General features: G+C 41.1%; 1 protein-coding gene across 5 annotated transcripts in view; it reads right to left on the bottom strand.

The window, feature by feature from the left end:
* Positions 1-11,512, bottom strand: part of LOC140574361 (uncharacterized) — a 30,132-nt gene extending 18,620 nt beyond the window's left edge. For 2 of the 5 annotated variants that reach the window (XM_072694154.1, XM_072694156.1), the window contains exons 1-7: positions 10,814-11,512; positions 5,405-5,509; positions 4,319-4,399; positions 4,004-4,117; positions 3,214-3,595; positions 2,147-2,232; positions 323-445 (exon numbers count right to left, since the gene is read on the bottom strand). In XM_072694154.1, coding sequence (XP_072550255.1) covers positions 323-445; positions 2,147-2,232; positions 3,214-3,595; positions 4,004-4,117; positions 4,319-4,399; positions 5,405-5,509; positions 10,814-11,191 — 1,269 coding nt within the window. In that variant the 5' untranslated portion in view covers positions 11,192-11,512. The remainder of the gene's footprint in view (positions 1-322; positions 446-2,146; positions 2,233-3,213; positions 3,596-4,003; positions 4,118-4,318; positions 4,400-5,404; positions 5,510-10,813) is intronic. The other 3 variants (XM_072694155.1, XM_072694157.1, XM_072694158.1) reach the window with 3 other exon arrangements.
* Between the last annotated feature and the right edge of the window lie 1,474 nt (positions 11,513-12,986).

The raw sequence follows: 12,986 nt of genomic DNA, 5'->3' as shown, positions 1-12,986 counted from the left end.
TGAATGAAATATATAATTTAAGTAAGACAAGTGTTTACATGCACTTAATAAGAAAATCATAACCAGATTTCTGTTCAAGTGGTCATGTTAACAGCACACTTTGATTTTTTTTTTCGAATTAAGGCCTGTTAGATTAATAAAACCAATACTACCATTAGCTGGATTAGGGAAGCCAAAATAAAAGGTTGAGTGCCCCCCCCCCAAAAAATTAAGTCTAAGTCTACAAAAATCTAAACTAAAAATTAAACTAAAAACACTGCAGCCCCTATATAGCTGCACTATTATCTTGGATGTTTGCCTTTGGGATTAACCCCCAACTTACATCAATGTGGTTTTGTTTCTGGCTGTGATCCTCTATCAGCTGGTTGGCTGTGATGTGAAGTTTCTCACACTCAGCCTGGAGCTGCAGGATGGCGCCCTGGACATCACCCACTAGTTCAGAGGTCTGACACATACACACAAGCAGAAGTGAATGAAAGAATAAAGAAGCTATTAATACCTTTAGCAAGAGAGGTTTAGTGTGCAAACATTCTGGTTATAAAAATTGCAGTGAGAATGAAAAAAGGCTTAAACCTCATACATTATTAATAAGCTTCTAATTTTCTACCATTTAAGAAAAAATCTGACAGTCAAGAATGCTTTTATTTTACCTGTAAGCTATACAAGGTTTTGTTATAACAGCGAAGATATGTTTATTAGTGCGCTTGTTTATCTGTATGCGCCGTACTCACAAAATCAGTGTCCTGTGCCATCCTGCTGCTGGCCTGCTGATTAATGAGGCTACTGACCATGTTGTGCAGTGTCTCATAGCGCTGGAACAGCTGACTGACCTTTGTGCTCATATCCACCAAGAATGAGTGGTGCGCAGGCAAAGTCTGACCTCCCTGACCTGACAGACCACCTTGATCTCTTGGCTGACCCCAGTCTTGTCCCTGACCCTGACCAGCAACCTGACCCTCATCACTCTGGTCTAGCTCAGCTGACCTCTGTTGTATATTTGACAACAGCACAGCAGAGGACGGTGCTCTAATTTCCTCTGGCACGGACTGCAGGTGGTCCAACTACACACACATAGCAAGTACTTTACCTCCATATATTAGCCTAATGGACAAAATCACCCAAGGGTTAGGTTAGATGCAAGGTTACATTTAACAGACAGTCATTTACATTTAACTTAGGGTTCAGTTGCATTTTATACATATTCATATGGGTGGTGCACTATAGACACTATGAGGCATCTATAATGGACCATACAAGTGCAAGCAATACCAAGTGATCCAGATCTAGTGATTGGTTTCTTTTTTCTCTCCCTCTCCCTTAGTTTCTCTTTCTTTTTTTTCTTTCTGACCTGAATCTGTTTATCTGTGCTGCTTTTCTGTGTTAAGCGCACAGATGCTACGTCTTGTTTCAGCTGCTGTCCTTCTTCATCCAGCTTCTGCACAGCCTTCCTGGGAAAGTGTTTGTGTATGTGCACATGTTTAAGGATGAGATGCCCCATCTTCAAAATACTAGTCATTTTACTCCAAATTCCCCCCCCCCCCCCCCCCACATAGTACTGTATTTTGAAAATCTTGCAAACAGACTACCATTAGCCATAAGCTTGCAATCGTTCCGGCATGAACCAATAAAGCTAAAGCAATAATCAAACCACCATGATTTATCACTTATTCTAAATGCAGACAATTAGCCAAGATGCGCTTGACTTGCAACATGTGCTTCTGTAGCTTTCTATGGAAGATACTAGGTTAATGTTTTTACAAACACTGGATCACTGCCTTCAAAAAACCTATATATATAAAGGTTTCGTAAAACAGCCTGGATAGACCCTGTAAAAATACCAAATGTAAGCAACAAATCACGATTGAACAATAAGCACAAATGGTGCCCACTGCTGGCAAGAGCTGGTATTTACCGGAGATTAACAATATGCAGATGCTGTGGCTGCTGCTGCAGTGCCCTGGTGCTGTCTTTGCCCTGGCTGTTCGCTGACTCAGTCTCAATCCCCTCTTCACCCAAATCTGAACTCTCTGACACACTTGCTGTGCCCATGATCAGACTCTTCATTTCAGTCACCTACAACAACACACTGTAACTATTTGCTGTGAGTGTGTGTCTGTGTGCACGTGTTTGCTTGTCCCTTTAATACCTTGTCTCTATCTGTCAGTACAGTCTCCATAAGGCCATTCAGATGATTCACTTGCTCCCGTATATTTTCAGGGATGTCCCTCTCTGCTACACACAAAAATCAAACACAAATGCTACTTTTGAGTTCACACAATTTCTAGAGTTATTGAACAACCAAGGCTTGTTAAATGTCAAAAGTGCTACTTTGGTTTTCTACTGGAGCTACTTCCACCAGGTACTTTACTAGGAATACTGCTTAGGTTCTCATTTGGCTCTCAAAACAGTGTAAATTCTCAAATTCTCAAAAACAATATTTTGATATTTTAATCCATGTTGGCATGGCTGCACCACTTAATTCCTGCAGGTTTTCAGGTGTGCTTTTCTGTGGCTTCTCCTGTGCTCCACAACCAAAAGGTGTTCAATTGGATTAATATCAGGTAACTAGGAAGGCCACTGAAGAATACTGAACTTCTTGACAAGTTCATGGAACCATTTTAAGATAACCTGCATTTTCATGCTGGCAGTAACCTTTAGGAGATGCACATATTAAGGCCGTTAAGGAATGCACATGGTCAGCAACAGCCCTTAAAGGTTGTTACGAACAAGTGCTCTGTGAGTGCATGAACTCAAAAACAATGTTAACCAGTTGTCTTGCACACAACAGTGCATAGGATGTGCACACTGCATATCTATATCATCACATACTTTTCCCAAACCTTAAAAATTTTTTAAAATCCCCAACTTGTTTATGTGGTTTCCGACACTGTTATCTACAACAAAGACAGTGTAGACAGATGATATAATAAAACAAAATTCAGATTCCAATATGTTATTAACAACTATGTTTACCACTCAGTGATATAAATGTGTGATTAAGGCATACAACCAGTAGGCTATAAGCCATACATGCCAAAGTATTCCATGAACTGTTTATCATTAGCCTTACAGCTCCGGTACAAACCTACAGAGGCCAACTTTTAACAGCAAAAGTTAGCAAAGAGAAAATATTACATTGTCAAGTTTGCCAACACAATATCAACACTATAATGTTTCTTATTCCCTCTGTTGATGCCCCAGTGGATGCCTTACCACTATCACTGAGCAGCTCCCTGAGCTGCTGGACCTGGTCACGATCTGCTTTGCACCCCTCCAGGCACTCTACACGGCTCTCCAGGTTCTTGTGCTTCTCCTGTAGACGACCCACGTCCCTTAGAGCTTCCACCGTCTCTGGGTAGCGTTGGGCCCCGCTGCTTATCCGTGACAGGGGCTGGCTGACTAGCAGAGGCAGAACCCCTTCAGACTCCTTCAGCAGACCCTGCTGAGATGGTGGGATTTGTGAGCTACCTAAGACAGGACCATCCGAGCTACGAGACTCAGCCATCCCCGGCAGACCAGCTGCAGGAGATACACAGTTGCCAACGTTCAAGGCCATTCGTGTCAGTCCTGTACCTGTAGCGCTGTCCTTTGGGTCCTGTACATACAGCAATGATACAGTAATGGCCACCTATGTTTCTGTTTTTCTTTTACTGTGCTAAATGCCAAGAGCAACACAACATTAACTGTGCTGCTCCACATCTCGCACCCCCATGACTGCTAAAAGCTGTCTGCAGTCATTACCTCTTATCATTTTAAAAAGAATGGGTGGGTTTAAAACATGCTGTTGACCTCCTGGTCCAAATTATTCATATATGTAATAAAAACTGCAAAAATGGTCTAGAAAAATGTTTTATGCATTATTGGCAATCAGAGAATGGAATTAATAAAAACATAGCTTATCAATTTTGCTTTTGAATAAAGCAGTCGCAGCAAGCTTTGTAAACACCAAAAATATTTCCTGTTGCAAACTGAGGACATGTGTAGTACTACAGCACCAGCATACCTTCTTCGTCTTTTGTCTCCCACTGAAAAGAGCTGCCTGCATAACCTCCCATGTCACACACTGGGTGAGATCTTCAGGTTCAGGGTAGAGTGCTACTTTGTCCTTCAGCACTTTCTATAAACAAGAAAGAGAGAGACAGAAAGAGAGAGACATAGAAAGGGTAGACATAAAGGAATAAACATTACTCTGGTGAGGCAATGACATGGTAAATGGCAAAAGGGACGGTTAAAAGCACTCAGTCACAACCATCCATAGCAAGAAAGACATCTTTGTCCCCATGTCGCTTGCTCTCAGTACACAAATAATTTCACTCACCGTGGCACTCTTCAGGTCTTCCACATGATGGAGGCAGTGTTCAACAGCAGTGACTCTATCAACCAGCTGGTCCACATTAATCTGTGTGATAAAAAGACTAACCAAGTCTCACGTCTTCATCATAGAAAGGATGCAATAACTTCAATTCCAGTCAACAACAGCCAATTCTGGTCATGCAAGTCAATTGGTTGAGAAGTGTTGTAAGACAAACACCGCATCACAACACTGCATGGCATTGCTATAAATTATGAACCAATAATGAACTATTCCAGTCAAGTAAAGTAAATGCCCTGAGCAACAGAAAATAAGAATGACCTTAAACAAAACTAAAAGGATTTGACAAGAAATCACAATAACAAAAAACAAACTAAGAAGATAAGTGGGAAGCAGAGTTTAATTTGGTCTATGTAAGGAGCTGGAGAATAAACTGTGGGCTGTTCAGTGATTGAGTGGAGTTCATTACTGTGACAAGCTGCATGTGAGGAACTATAATTTGGCGGAAGGAAATGCTAACATAAAAACATATTGAATGCTACGTTCATGGTTCAATTAATTCCTACTTAAGTTTTTTTCCATCACAAATTTTATAGAAACTATGTTATATAAGTGAATAACATAAGGAGGGGTCACCAAGGTGCAATTTTTTCATGTTTTTTCTTGGCTATGCTAGCTTTAGTGATAATAAGCTAGCTACATGTTGTAACACATACCATTTGTTGTGAATAACTGCTTTAGGTTAATATGAGAACTGTGGTGCACTATTGTGTTTTTTTCCTTTTTATTTATTGTTAGATGTATATTCTTTACCTTGCTTACTATCAGGCTAACCACAGAAAATAAGTAAAGTATAAACAGCTATTTCATTGCTGTTGTTTCTGGAAAGTTTAGATCCATTTGGAGTTCAGATAAGGGCAATTCTCTGTTTAACCTGGTGCAAGTTTTACGGCTAAACTCTCAAGTGTCTAGCAAACTTCACCTGAGCTAACACAGTATTGTAAAAGCTATAGTCTAACAAGAGACTGGAGCTGTTAAAAAATACTGAAGTGGAAGGATGAGGCAGGAAGGGTTTTCTGTGTGTTTGTTCACCTGGTTGCATTGAATCTGAAGGTTCTCAACTTCCTTCTTCAGGCTGTCTCTCGATTCCTTGAGTTCCCGAATCTCCATCAGTAAGTCTTGGATAAGACTCACACACTGAGGGAGAGAAAATGTGGCCTCTCAGACACTTAATTTGACTTAATTATAAACCTTCTCCACTAAGAACGCTTTTGGAACACCTCCACTATAACCTCTTCTACCAACACTTTTAAAGGAGACAAAATATTTGCAGCACACTGCAGACTGCAGGAAAGTAATATTCTAACTTTTAGAGAGAGGCCCAAGAAATCCTCCTGCCCTCTGACCCTAATGGTCTATTACCAGGGCAACCAGAAGCACAGAGAATGCCATCAGTTCTGGATCAAACACTGCCCACTGTCTCCCCACAATCTGTGTGCGTAACCTCTGTTCTTATTTGGTGCCTTATCTCCCTTTTATTGATGTTTGGCTTCCCTGTGAGATGCGTTTGACTTGGCAGACAGTCAAATTTGTCTTGGGGTTTGGCTCATTAGATTCGTGGGATGGGTCAGGTGCCCAAACCAGAGAAAAGTGATGACAAAGGCATTCCTCTAGCAGCTCTTAAACAACGTCCCTAGCTTGCTAGTGACATTTGTCACAGTCCTTCATTCATGTCCAATGTGTTCTCAATGCTGTGAAGCAGATTGCACAGGCAATCAAAAAGAAATACTTAAATGTTTGTTAGATTTTTTGACAAGAAAATGGTGTAGGTCCTTGATGTCTGCCTAATACTGTATTGTTATTTTTTATTCCTGTACATTTTCCTAAAATTATACAAATTCATTTCTTCCCACACACTGTTGTTATCTACAGACCTCAGAGGTCTCCGTACTGTTTAAATCTAGTGATAATGCTGACACCATCTGAGCTTTCTCACTCCAAGCACTTACATACGTATATGTGAGCAATTCTTTTCAGCTGCTAGTGTATATACATGGGCTTCACCCAATGACCTTTATAATCAACTGTAAGATATAAGTAATCCATCACAGTAGAAAAAAGTCCATCACACTATACTTGATATATTTTCAAAAAAGAGACATTTTACATGTACTTCCATGAATAAAATGCTTTAATTGTGGCAAATAGTTTGTTAAACTATTTTTGTTTTCATTTCTTTTCTATGTTTATCTTGTTTTTTAAGTATAAATAATCCCTGTCTTTATAAGAATTTCTACCTCATGTGTCTTTTTATAATCCTCTATAGCTCTGTTCATCATTCTAGACTTTTTACAATTTTGTGATTTAGCTTTCTTACAGCCTTCTACTAATGAATTGCTATTTGTCTATAGGTAACTTTTATAACAATATACTGTCCAACGATATACACCCCCCTACCCCCCCAGGACCCCCAACTGTGTTTCACTGATGATGCATGAGGCTGATCAACCGGTGTTTCCTACTCTCCATGTCACTCGTACACATACTTTGAGAGCAGTGTCGCCCTGAGCAACAGACACAACACGCCATGCAAGTGCAGCTCCATATTGAGCTGTACACTGGCCTTTCGTTGCAGAACCAGTAGTTCAGACTAGTATTTTCTGGGAGAGAAAAACATGCTTGTTTGATATATTAGAACAATTGCTACTTGGTTCTGCAGCCAGGACCATCTTTTCTGCCAGGTCCCACTCTCCTCAAGAAGAAGCTGCTAGGCAGGTGGGCATGAACCCTAAATGGGGTGATCAGTAACACCCTCTTATTTGGCTTGTCCTCTCTTATTTGGCATTGTCCCTGGGCACAACAGATCACACAATGCTGGCAGTCACACTCTGCACATAATTTAGTGATGGGAGGTATACTGGTATAAAAGTAAATAGGATTATGTTAAAGCTGGAAAAAGTAATGTCTTTCAGCAATTTGCTGATGACATGACAATCGTGGGCCTGATCTCCAACGATAATGAGACAGAGAGGAGGTTAGCTCCTGTCACACTGGTGCCAGAAAAAACCCTGCATTCTCAGGACGTTCTACATCTGCACTGTGGAGAGTATTCTAACGGGCTGTATCACCACCTGGTACAGGAACTGCACCGCTCAAGAGCTTTGCAGAGGGTGGTGCACACACCCCAGTGCACCATTGAGGTTCAGCTGCCAAACTTTCTGGATTTATACACCAGCTGCTGTCTGAGGAAGCAAAAGAGGGTCATCAAGGACTCCACCCATTCAAGACACTGCCTGTTCTCACAGCTGCCCAGTGACAGGGGGTACAGAAGTCTGAAGTTCAGAATCAGTCGGTTCAGAGACAGCTTCTATCCTCAAGCAATTAGGCTGCTAAATAAACAATAGCTAGTGGACTATGGACCTCATCTGTATCATCACATCTCCTCCCTATACAAACACATTCTGCACCCTGCACTTACAATGGAAAACCCTACGCACAGTCACACTGCACCCACAAAGACTTTTCCCCACCCACACTACACCTGAACTCACACCCATCCAGGGGAGTGATTTTTCACTCACCATTACACTTGTGTAATGTGAAGTGACAATAAAAGTGATTTGATTTGATTTGATTAGGAACTGAATGCATGAACCGTGCTTGCTAGGTCTCAGAATTATGTCCATAACAGGGCAAAGAAACGTAACAAAGTTATTACTGGCTCAACAAACACACAAACATGGACCCCATGGCTTTTAATGTAGTTAGCAATCTTTCTGAACTGTCGCTGACACATCATCTTTGGACATCTGAAAGCAACTGGAACAGGACACTAACCGCCAACTGTAGCGCTAACGCTAGCTAACACTAGCTAACACTGCAAGTGATGAGATGGAAAAGAGAGTCATTAATGCTTTTTGAGACAGACACCGGATAGCTATGGCATCACCAGGATAGAGCCAGCAATTTTCCAATTAAAGGGGTGCACCACTCTGAAGCCAAATACTTAATATCTTAAGGAACCAGGGATCAAATAAAGCTCTAGTAAAGACCTAGTAGACCTGTAAGTTATGTTTATTCATCATACTTTTTATAATTTGAAGAACAGATCTGTATTTTGTACAGTAGCAAGTTACTGAAAGTTTCTTAAGCTTTACTGAAAAAAAACGGGCCATGGCCCTCGGTTGCCCCCCTCCGTTCCATTGTCCATGTAGCCAGGGTCAGCCAGGACCAGCAGTTAAGAGCCGCAGATGACTCCAAACACACCCAAAGGGGGCTTTAATGATTCAGAGGGCCTGTAGCTGGACCTCTTTGTGCTCTCGCTGACTGCAACCCATTTAAGCTAAAAGCCATTCGCCGTATGACACTGCTCTCGGCGGGGGGTTAATTACTGCAGGGTTATCAGAGGGAGATGGAAACAGAAGGTAGGAGAGGTATGATCACATTAGAGCATATCCTCACAGACAAGTCTGGGCAATCCCAGGGCTTTGGCTACAGCCCTATAGCTCTACGTTATGTGAAATGTTACATATAGAGACTTAAAAACAATAAACATAAACTAAACCCCATTTTCTATTTGATTCAAACATTGTCACAAATATTAGGTTAGATTGTAACATTTAATGTCTTATTGGTAATCCTGCCTCCAGATTATGCTCAATGAGGCAATGGGTAATAATGTGTATTTCACATGAGAAGAGTTAGCTTACTACTAAATAACCTCTTATGTATATATAAATAAGAGGTTAATTAAGCTGTAGTAATGTACATTATAATGTACATTAAGATGTTAATTCAGCAGCAATAGCTTTAGTGTGTTAATTCCGGTAAACATTGTGTACTAAACCAGGTATTGTAAATCATAATTCTACTATCATGACAACCCTTGTCTGGTGGATTTCCTGAATGCTTAATGCTGTTTAAAGTTTATTTGAACAAGAATAAAAAACTAATATAGGATGATAACCAACTTGTTCTTGATGATCATGACATAAAAAGAATGAAAGAATTTTTGCATGCATTACCAAATGTTTTAAAAGCCGCTGGTGGTTACATTTACATTTACGGCATTTAGCAGACGCTCTTATCCAGAGCGACTTACAAAGTGCTTTGCTATTTACCCAAGAAAACCTTAGCTAGTGGTGTATGGGTGTGGGTGATGGCGCAGTACTGGAAAGACAGGCAGAGAAAAGACTAATTTAGTCATTTGAGAATGCAGCTCAGTGTCAGCTCCTCATTGTTCACGAGTCTTTCATCAGGCACCTCTCTGCCACTGAAACATTTGACCCCATGATAGCTCCCCAGCTGAGGGCCACATAATAGCATTCTATGAGCATGTTACATAATGGGAGGTTCTGTATGTGTCATGTTGAAGAAAGCTATTGGTTCGCCCCTCTATGAAATAAAATTTTAGACTTCTGCCTGATGTTAAAGAGTTCTGTTATAGCATCAACTAATAAAGATGGAAATAATTACTGCCCAGGCCAATGGAGCTAGTGCCCAGGTCATCTGACTACCAGAGACCTTAGGGTAGGTGGATCAAAGACTTGGGACAATACACTGCATGTATTGGAGAACGGGGAATAACGGTGGGAGAAATGTGACATTGACTTTGATGTAGATGTGTGGTGTCAGTAATGACAGTAATCATACAGATATTTCTCAGGATAAACTCCAAAGCCTGTTTTGAGTTGTGTATATGTCACAGAATTTACCCTCTCTGTGTGTTGAATATATAGTATCACTTTGAGGTCTGTAACACAACTACTAAACCTGGCAGTTAACAAGTAAGCTGAATTAGGTGTGCTTGAGTAGGAAACCCCCAAAACGGTACACTAATCCAGCCTGTACTGCCTTTAAGCCTAGATAGCTCTCTTGTGTGTTGTGAGTTCCCACCACTACTGTAAGTAACACACAGTGAGAGCTATCCAGGCTTAAGTACAACCTCCACACAGCAGGGCTGGAAATGTCATCTGCTGTCAATACTGAATACAGTTAGTGCTGGCATTCAAATGTTTTAGATGGTGTGCCATAGTGGTGTTGGTATTTATACAGTCTGCACATTGTGTTTGTCATGATAAGTGAAACCAGCAGGGTGTCAGAATGAAAAAGCTGGAAATGTCTCAAGGAACGTTACGTAAAGGACACCGACAGGACGTTCCTAGAGCCAACTGAACATTTACAGTGTTTTACTAAAGCCCACAGTGTTGAACTGACAGTTGAAGTGCTGAATTAACGCATACAACGTCAAATTACCATGCACGTCTTGAGAAAAGAATATTTACAGCGCTGTATTAACACCTGTTGTGTTACACCGTTTTGAATTAGCTAGTAAATACAGTGTTAAAACACATAGTGTTGACATTTGTCCATAAATCCTGTAATAAAATAATAAAATACTGTGTTTACTCTCTTAACATTGGTTGATTCATATTATGTTTATTTTAGCTAACTGACTTAGTATTTACTGGGGTTTTAGTGCGCATTAGGAAGGGCACTTACTTTGGTAACTCCGTCTTCGCTGCCCTCCACCCTTCTTCTGAGCTGCAGCAGCTGCCACACGTCGTTGACGGAGGCGGAGCGGGAGAGCAGCTCCGAGCCGCTGGGGAGGTGTTCCAGCGCGGCCAGCTGTCGCTCCATGTGCCGTAGCTTGTCCTCCATGCGGCGGTAGGGGTTCTGCGGGCAGGCTGCGGCCAGTAGCAACTCGCCGGGGCCATGTCCGGCATCCGCCTCACTCCACACAGCGTTTACGTTCTGGATCTGCAGGTGCTCCAGAATGGCGTGCAGCAGCGTGTGCAGAGCGCTGAAGTTAACGGCCCCAGGTTCCGGCGTCCCGATGGACACGTTCACCAGGTCAAATAAACTAATATCGCCTGACATGGTGACTCCAAGAGAGCTATTAAATCATTTGTTTAGTAACATGGAGCGCACGTTTCCTCCATCTGACTCTTCTCTCCGAACATTAAAATAGAAAACACATAATACAGAGGACTGTTCATTAAATATGATTCAATACGCACGGTAGTCTATGAAATCCAACGGACAAATGAAGGTTCCATTTTTGTTTTGTTAAAAAAAAACAAACATTTTGAATCATTAAATAAGAAAAACTATCTTATGAACCCTCATGAACGAAATAGAAAGGAATGTAAAATTCCATTAAATCCTTTCACTTTTAACGCCTGTAATCTGCAGCTCTTCACTATTTAGCTAGCTATCTATTTCCATGAACGGCTTTGCTTTTACTTAATTGTTTTAAGATTGTCCGGCGTTCTGTTTCGCTCGTTCCGCCTACCGACAACTTCTATTGGCTGTAACAATGAGTGAAAGTTGTATACAGCACGTTCATTGGGCCATGGTACGCCAATCACTCCCCCACCTTCCCACTTCTTGTGTTACTCATGGCGTCCGCAGTTGCACAGCAACCAATGCCCCTCGCGGCGCACTCTTGCCACGTGAGTAGAGACGGTGCCGCAAACACAGACCCTGACTGTATGCGTGATTAAACAGTGAAAAGGCTTATTTGTCTGTTTCAAATGTAACCGTCACTGCTCATAGACTTCCATACGTCCGGTCCGTTGGCATGGATGTTAGGCAATACAGTGGTCCAGATTCAGATGTCAGTAGATGTCACTCTCCACGGCCCAGCCATGAGCAGTACTAGGGCACAGATGTTATAAATGGGAAGACCGGTCACTGTCTGAAAAATGAACGGGAATTCTCGTAAAACTCAACATGTTTACGGATAAAGTCCCGTCTTCAACAAAAAGAGCCAATCAGCTTGCACGTTAAGCAGCAAACGGAGGTCTTAAGTGCGAACTACCCAAGTGGACTTGAAAGCAGCATTGATTCTGCGTTCACGTGCAGTCGAAATTATGGTAAATACGATGACCTTAAACCTTTCAAGATGTGGGAGAAGTCGACCGAGGTATTGGATGCTACATAAAACATAATTCTTTATATTTAACAGTGCAGTTGCTGTTAATGGTTAATAGGATAATATGAATTGTTTGAGTCATGGATCAGATCATTAGCAACAGAAAAAAAGGAGACAAATGTGAGACAGTAATTTGTTGTATTATTAGTTTGTACGTTTGTACTTTTATTAGTGACTTTTATTTTGCACTCCATTTTTTTCTTTCATTTCTTTTTACATTAAAAGTTAATAGTGGAGTCCATGTTGACTTGAAGAACTCTCACTCACATGCATATTTTAATGCTTTCCATTTGAGATGATCATTTATATTCTTCTTGGTTAGCAGTGGTTTCCACCACACTATTATTCCATGGATCCCATTCTTTTTGATGTTTGAGAACATAAACATTGACCTTAGCTGAGAAAAGAGAGACGTACAGTTCCTTAGATGGTTCTTCGTGAGGTTATTTGTCCATTGTTAGGTTATTTGTTCGTAAGATGAAGCTGAAGTGCAGTTAGGTTATACAGCAAGACAATGAGCCAAAGCACAAAAGTAGGTCCACCACACAACTGTTAAAAATAAGACATTTAAACTTTTGGAACAGCCTAGTCAAAGTCTTGACCTTATCTCTGATTAAATATTGTGGCATTAGCCGAGATGCTTATGCTTTATGCTTTATGCTTATATGTCACTTTGAGTTTGAGCAGTAGGAGTGAAAATGTGTGTAAAAGTGTATTTTTAAAGACAATGGAATGTCC

Source organism: Salminus brasiliensis, chromosome 12, assembly GCF_030463535.1.
Source record: "Salminus brasiliensis chromosome 12, fSalBra1.hap2, whole genome shotgun sequence".
Lineage (NCBI taxonomy): Eukaryota > Metazoa > Chordata > Actinopteri > Characiformes > Bryconidae > Salminus > Salminus brasiliensis.
The sequence above is the reverse complement of the archived record's forward strand: the minus strand, read 5'-3'. Positions and strand labels throughout refer to the sequence as shown.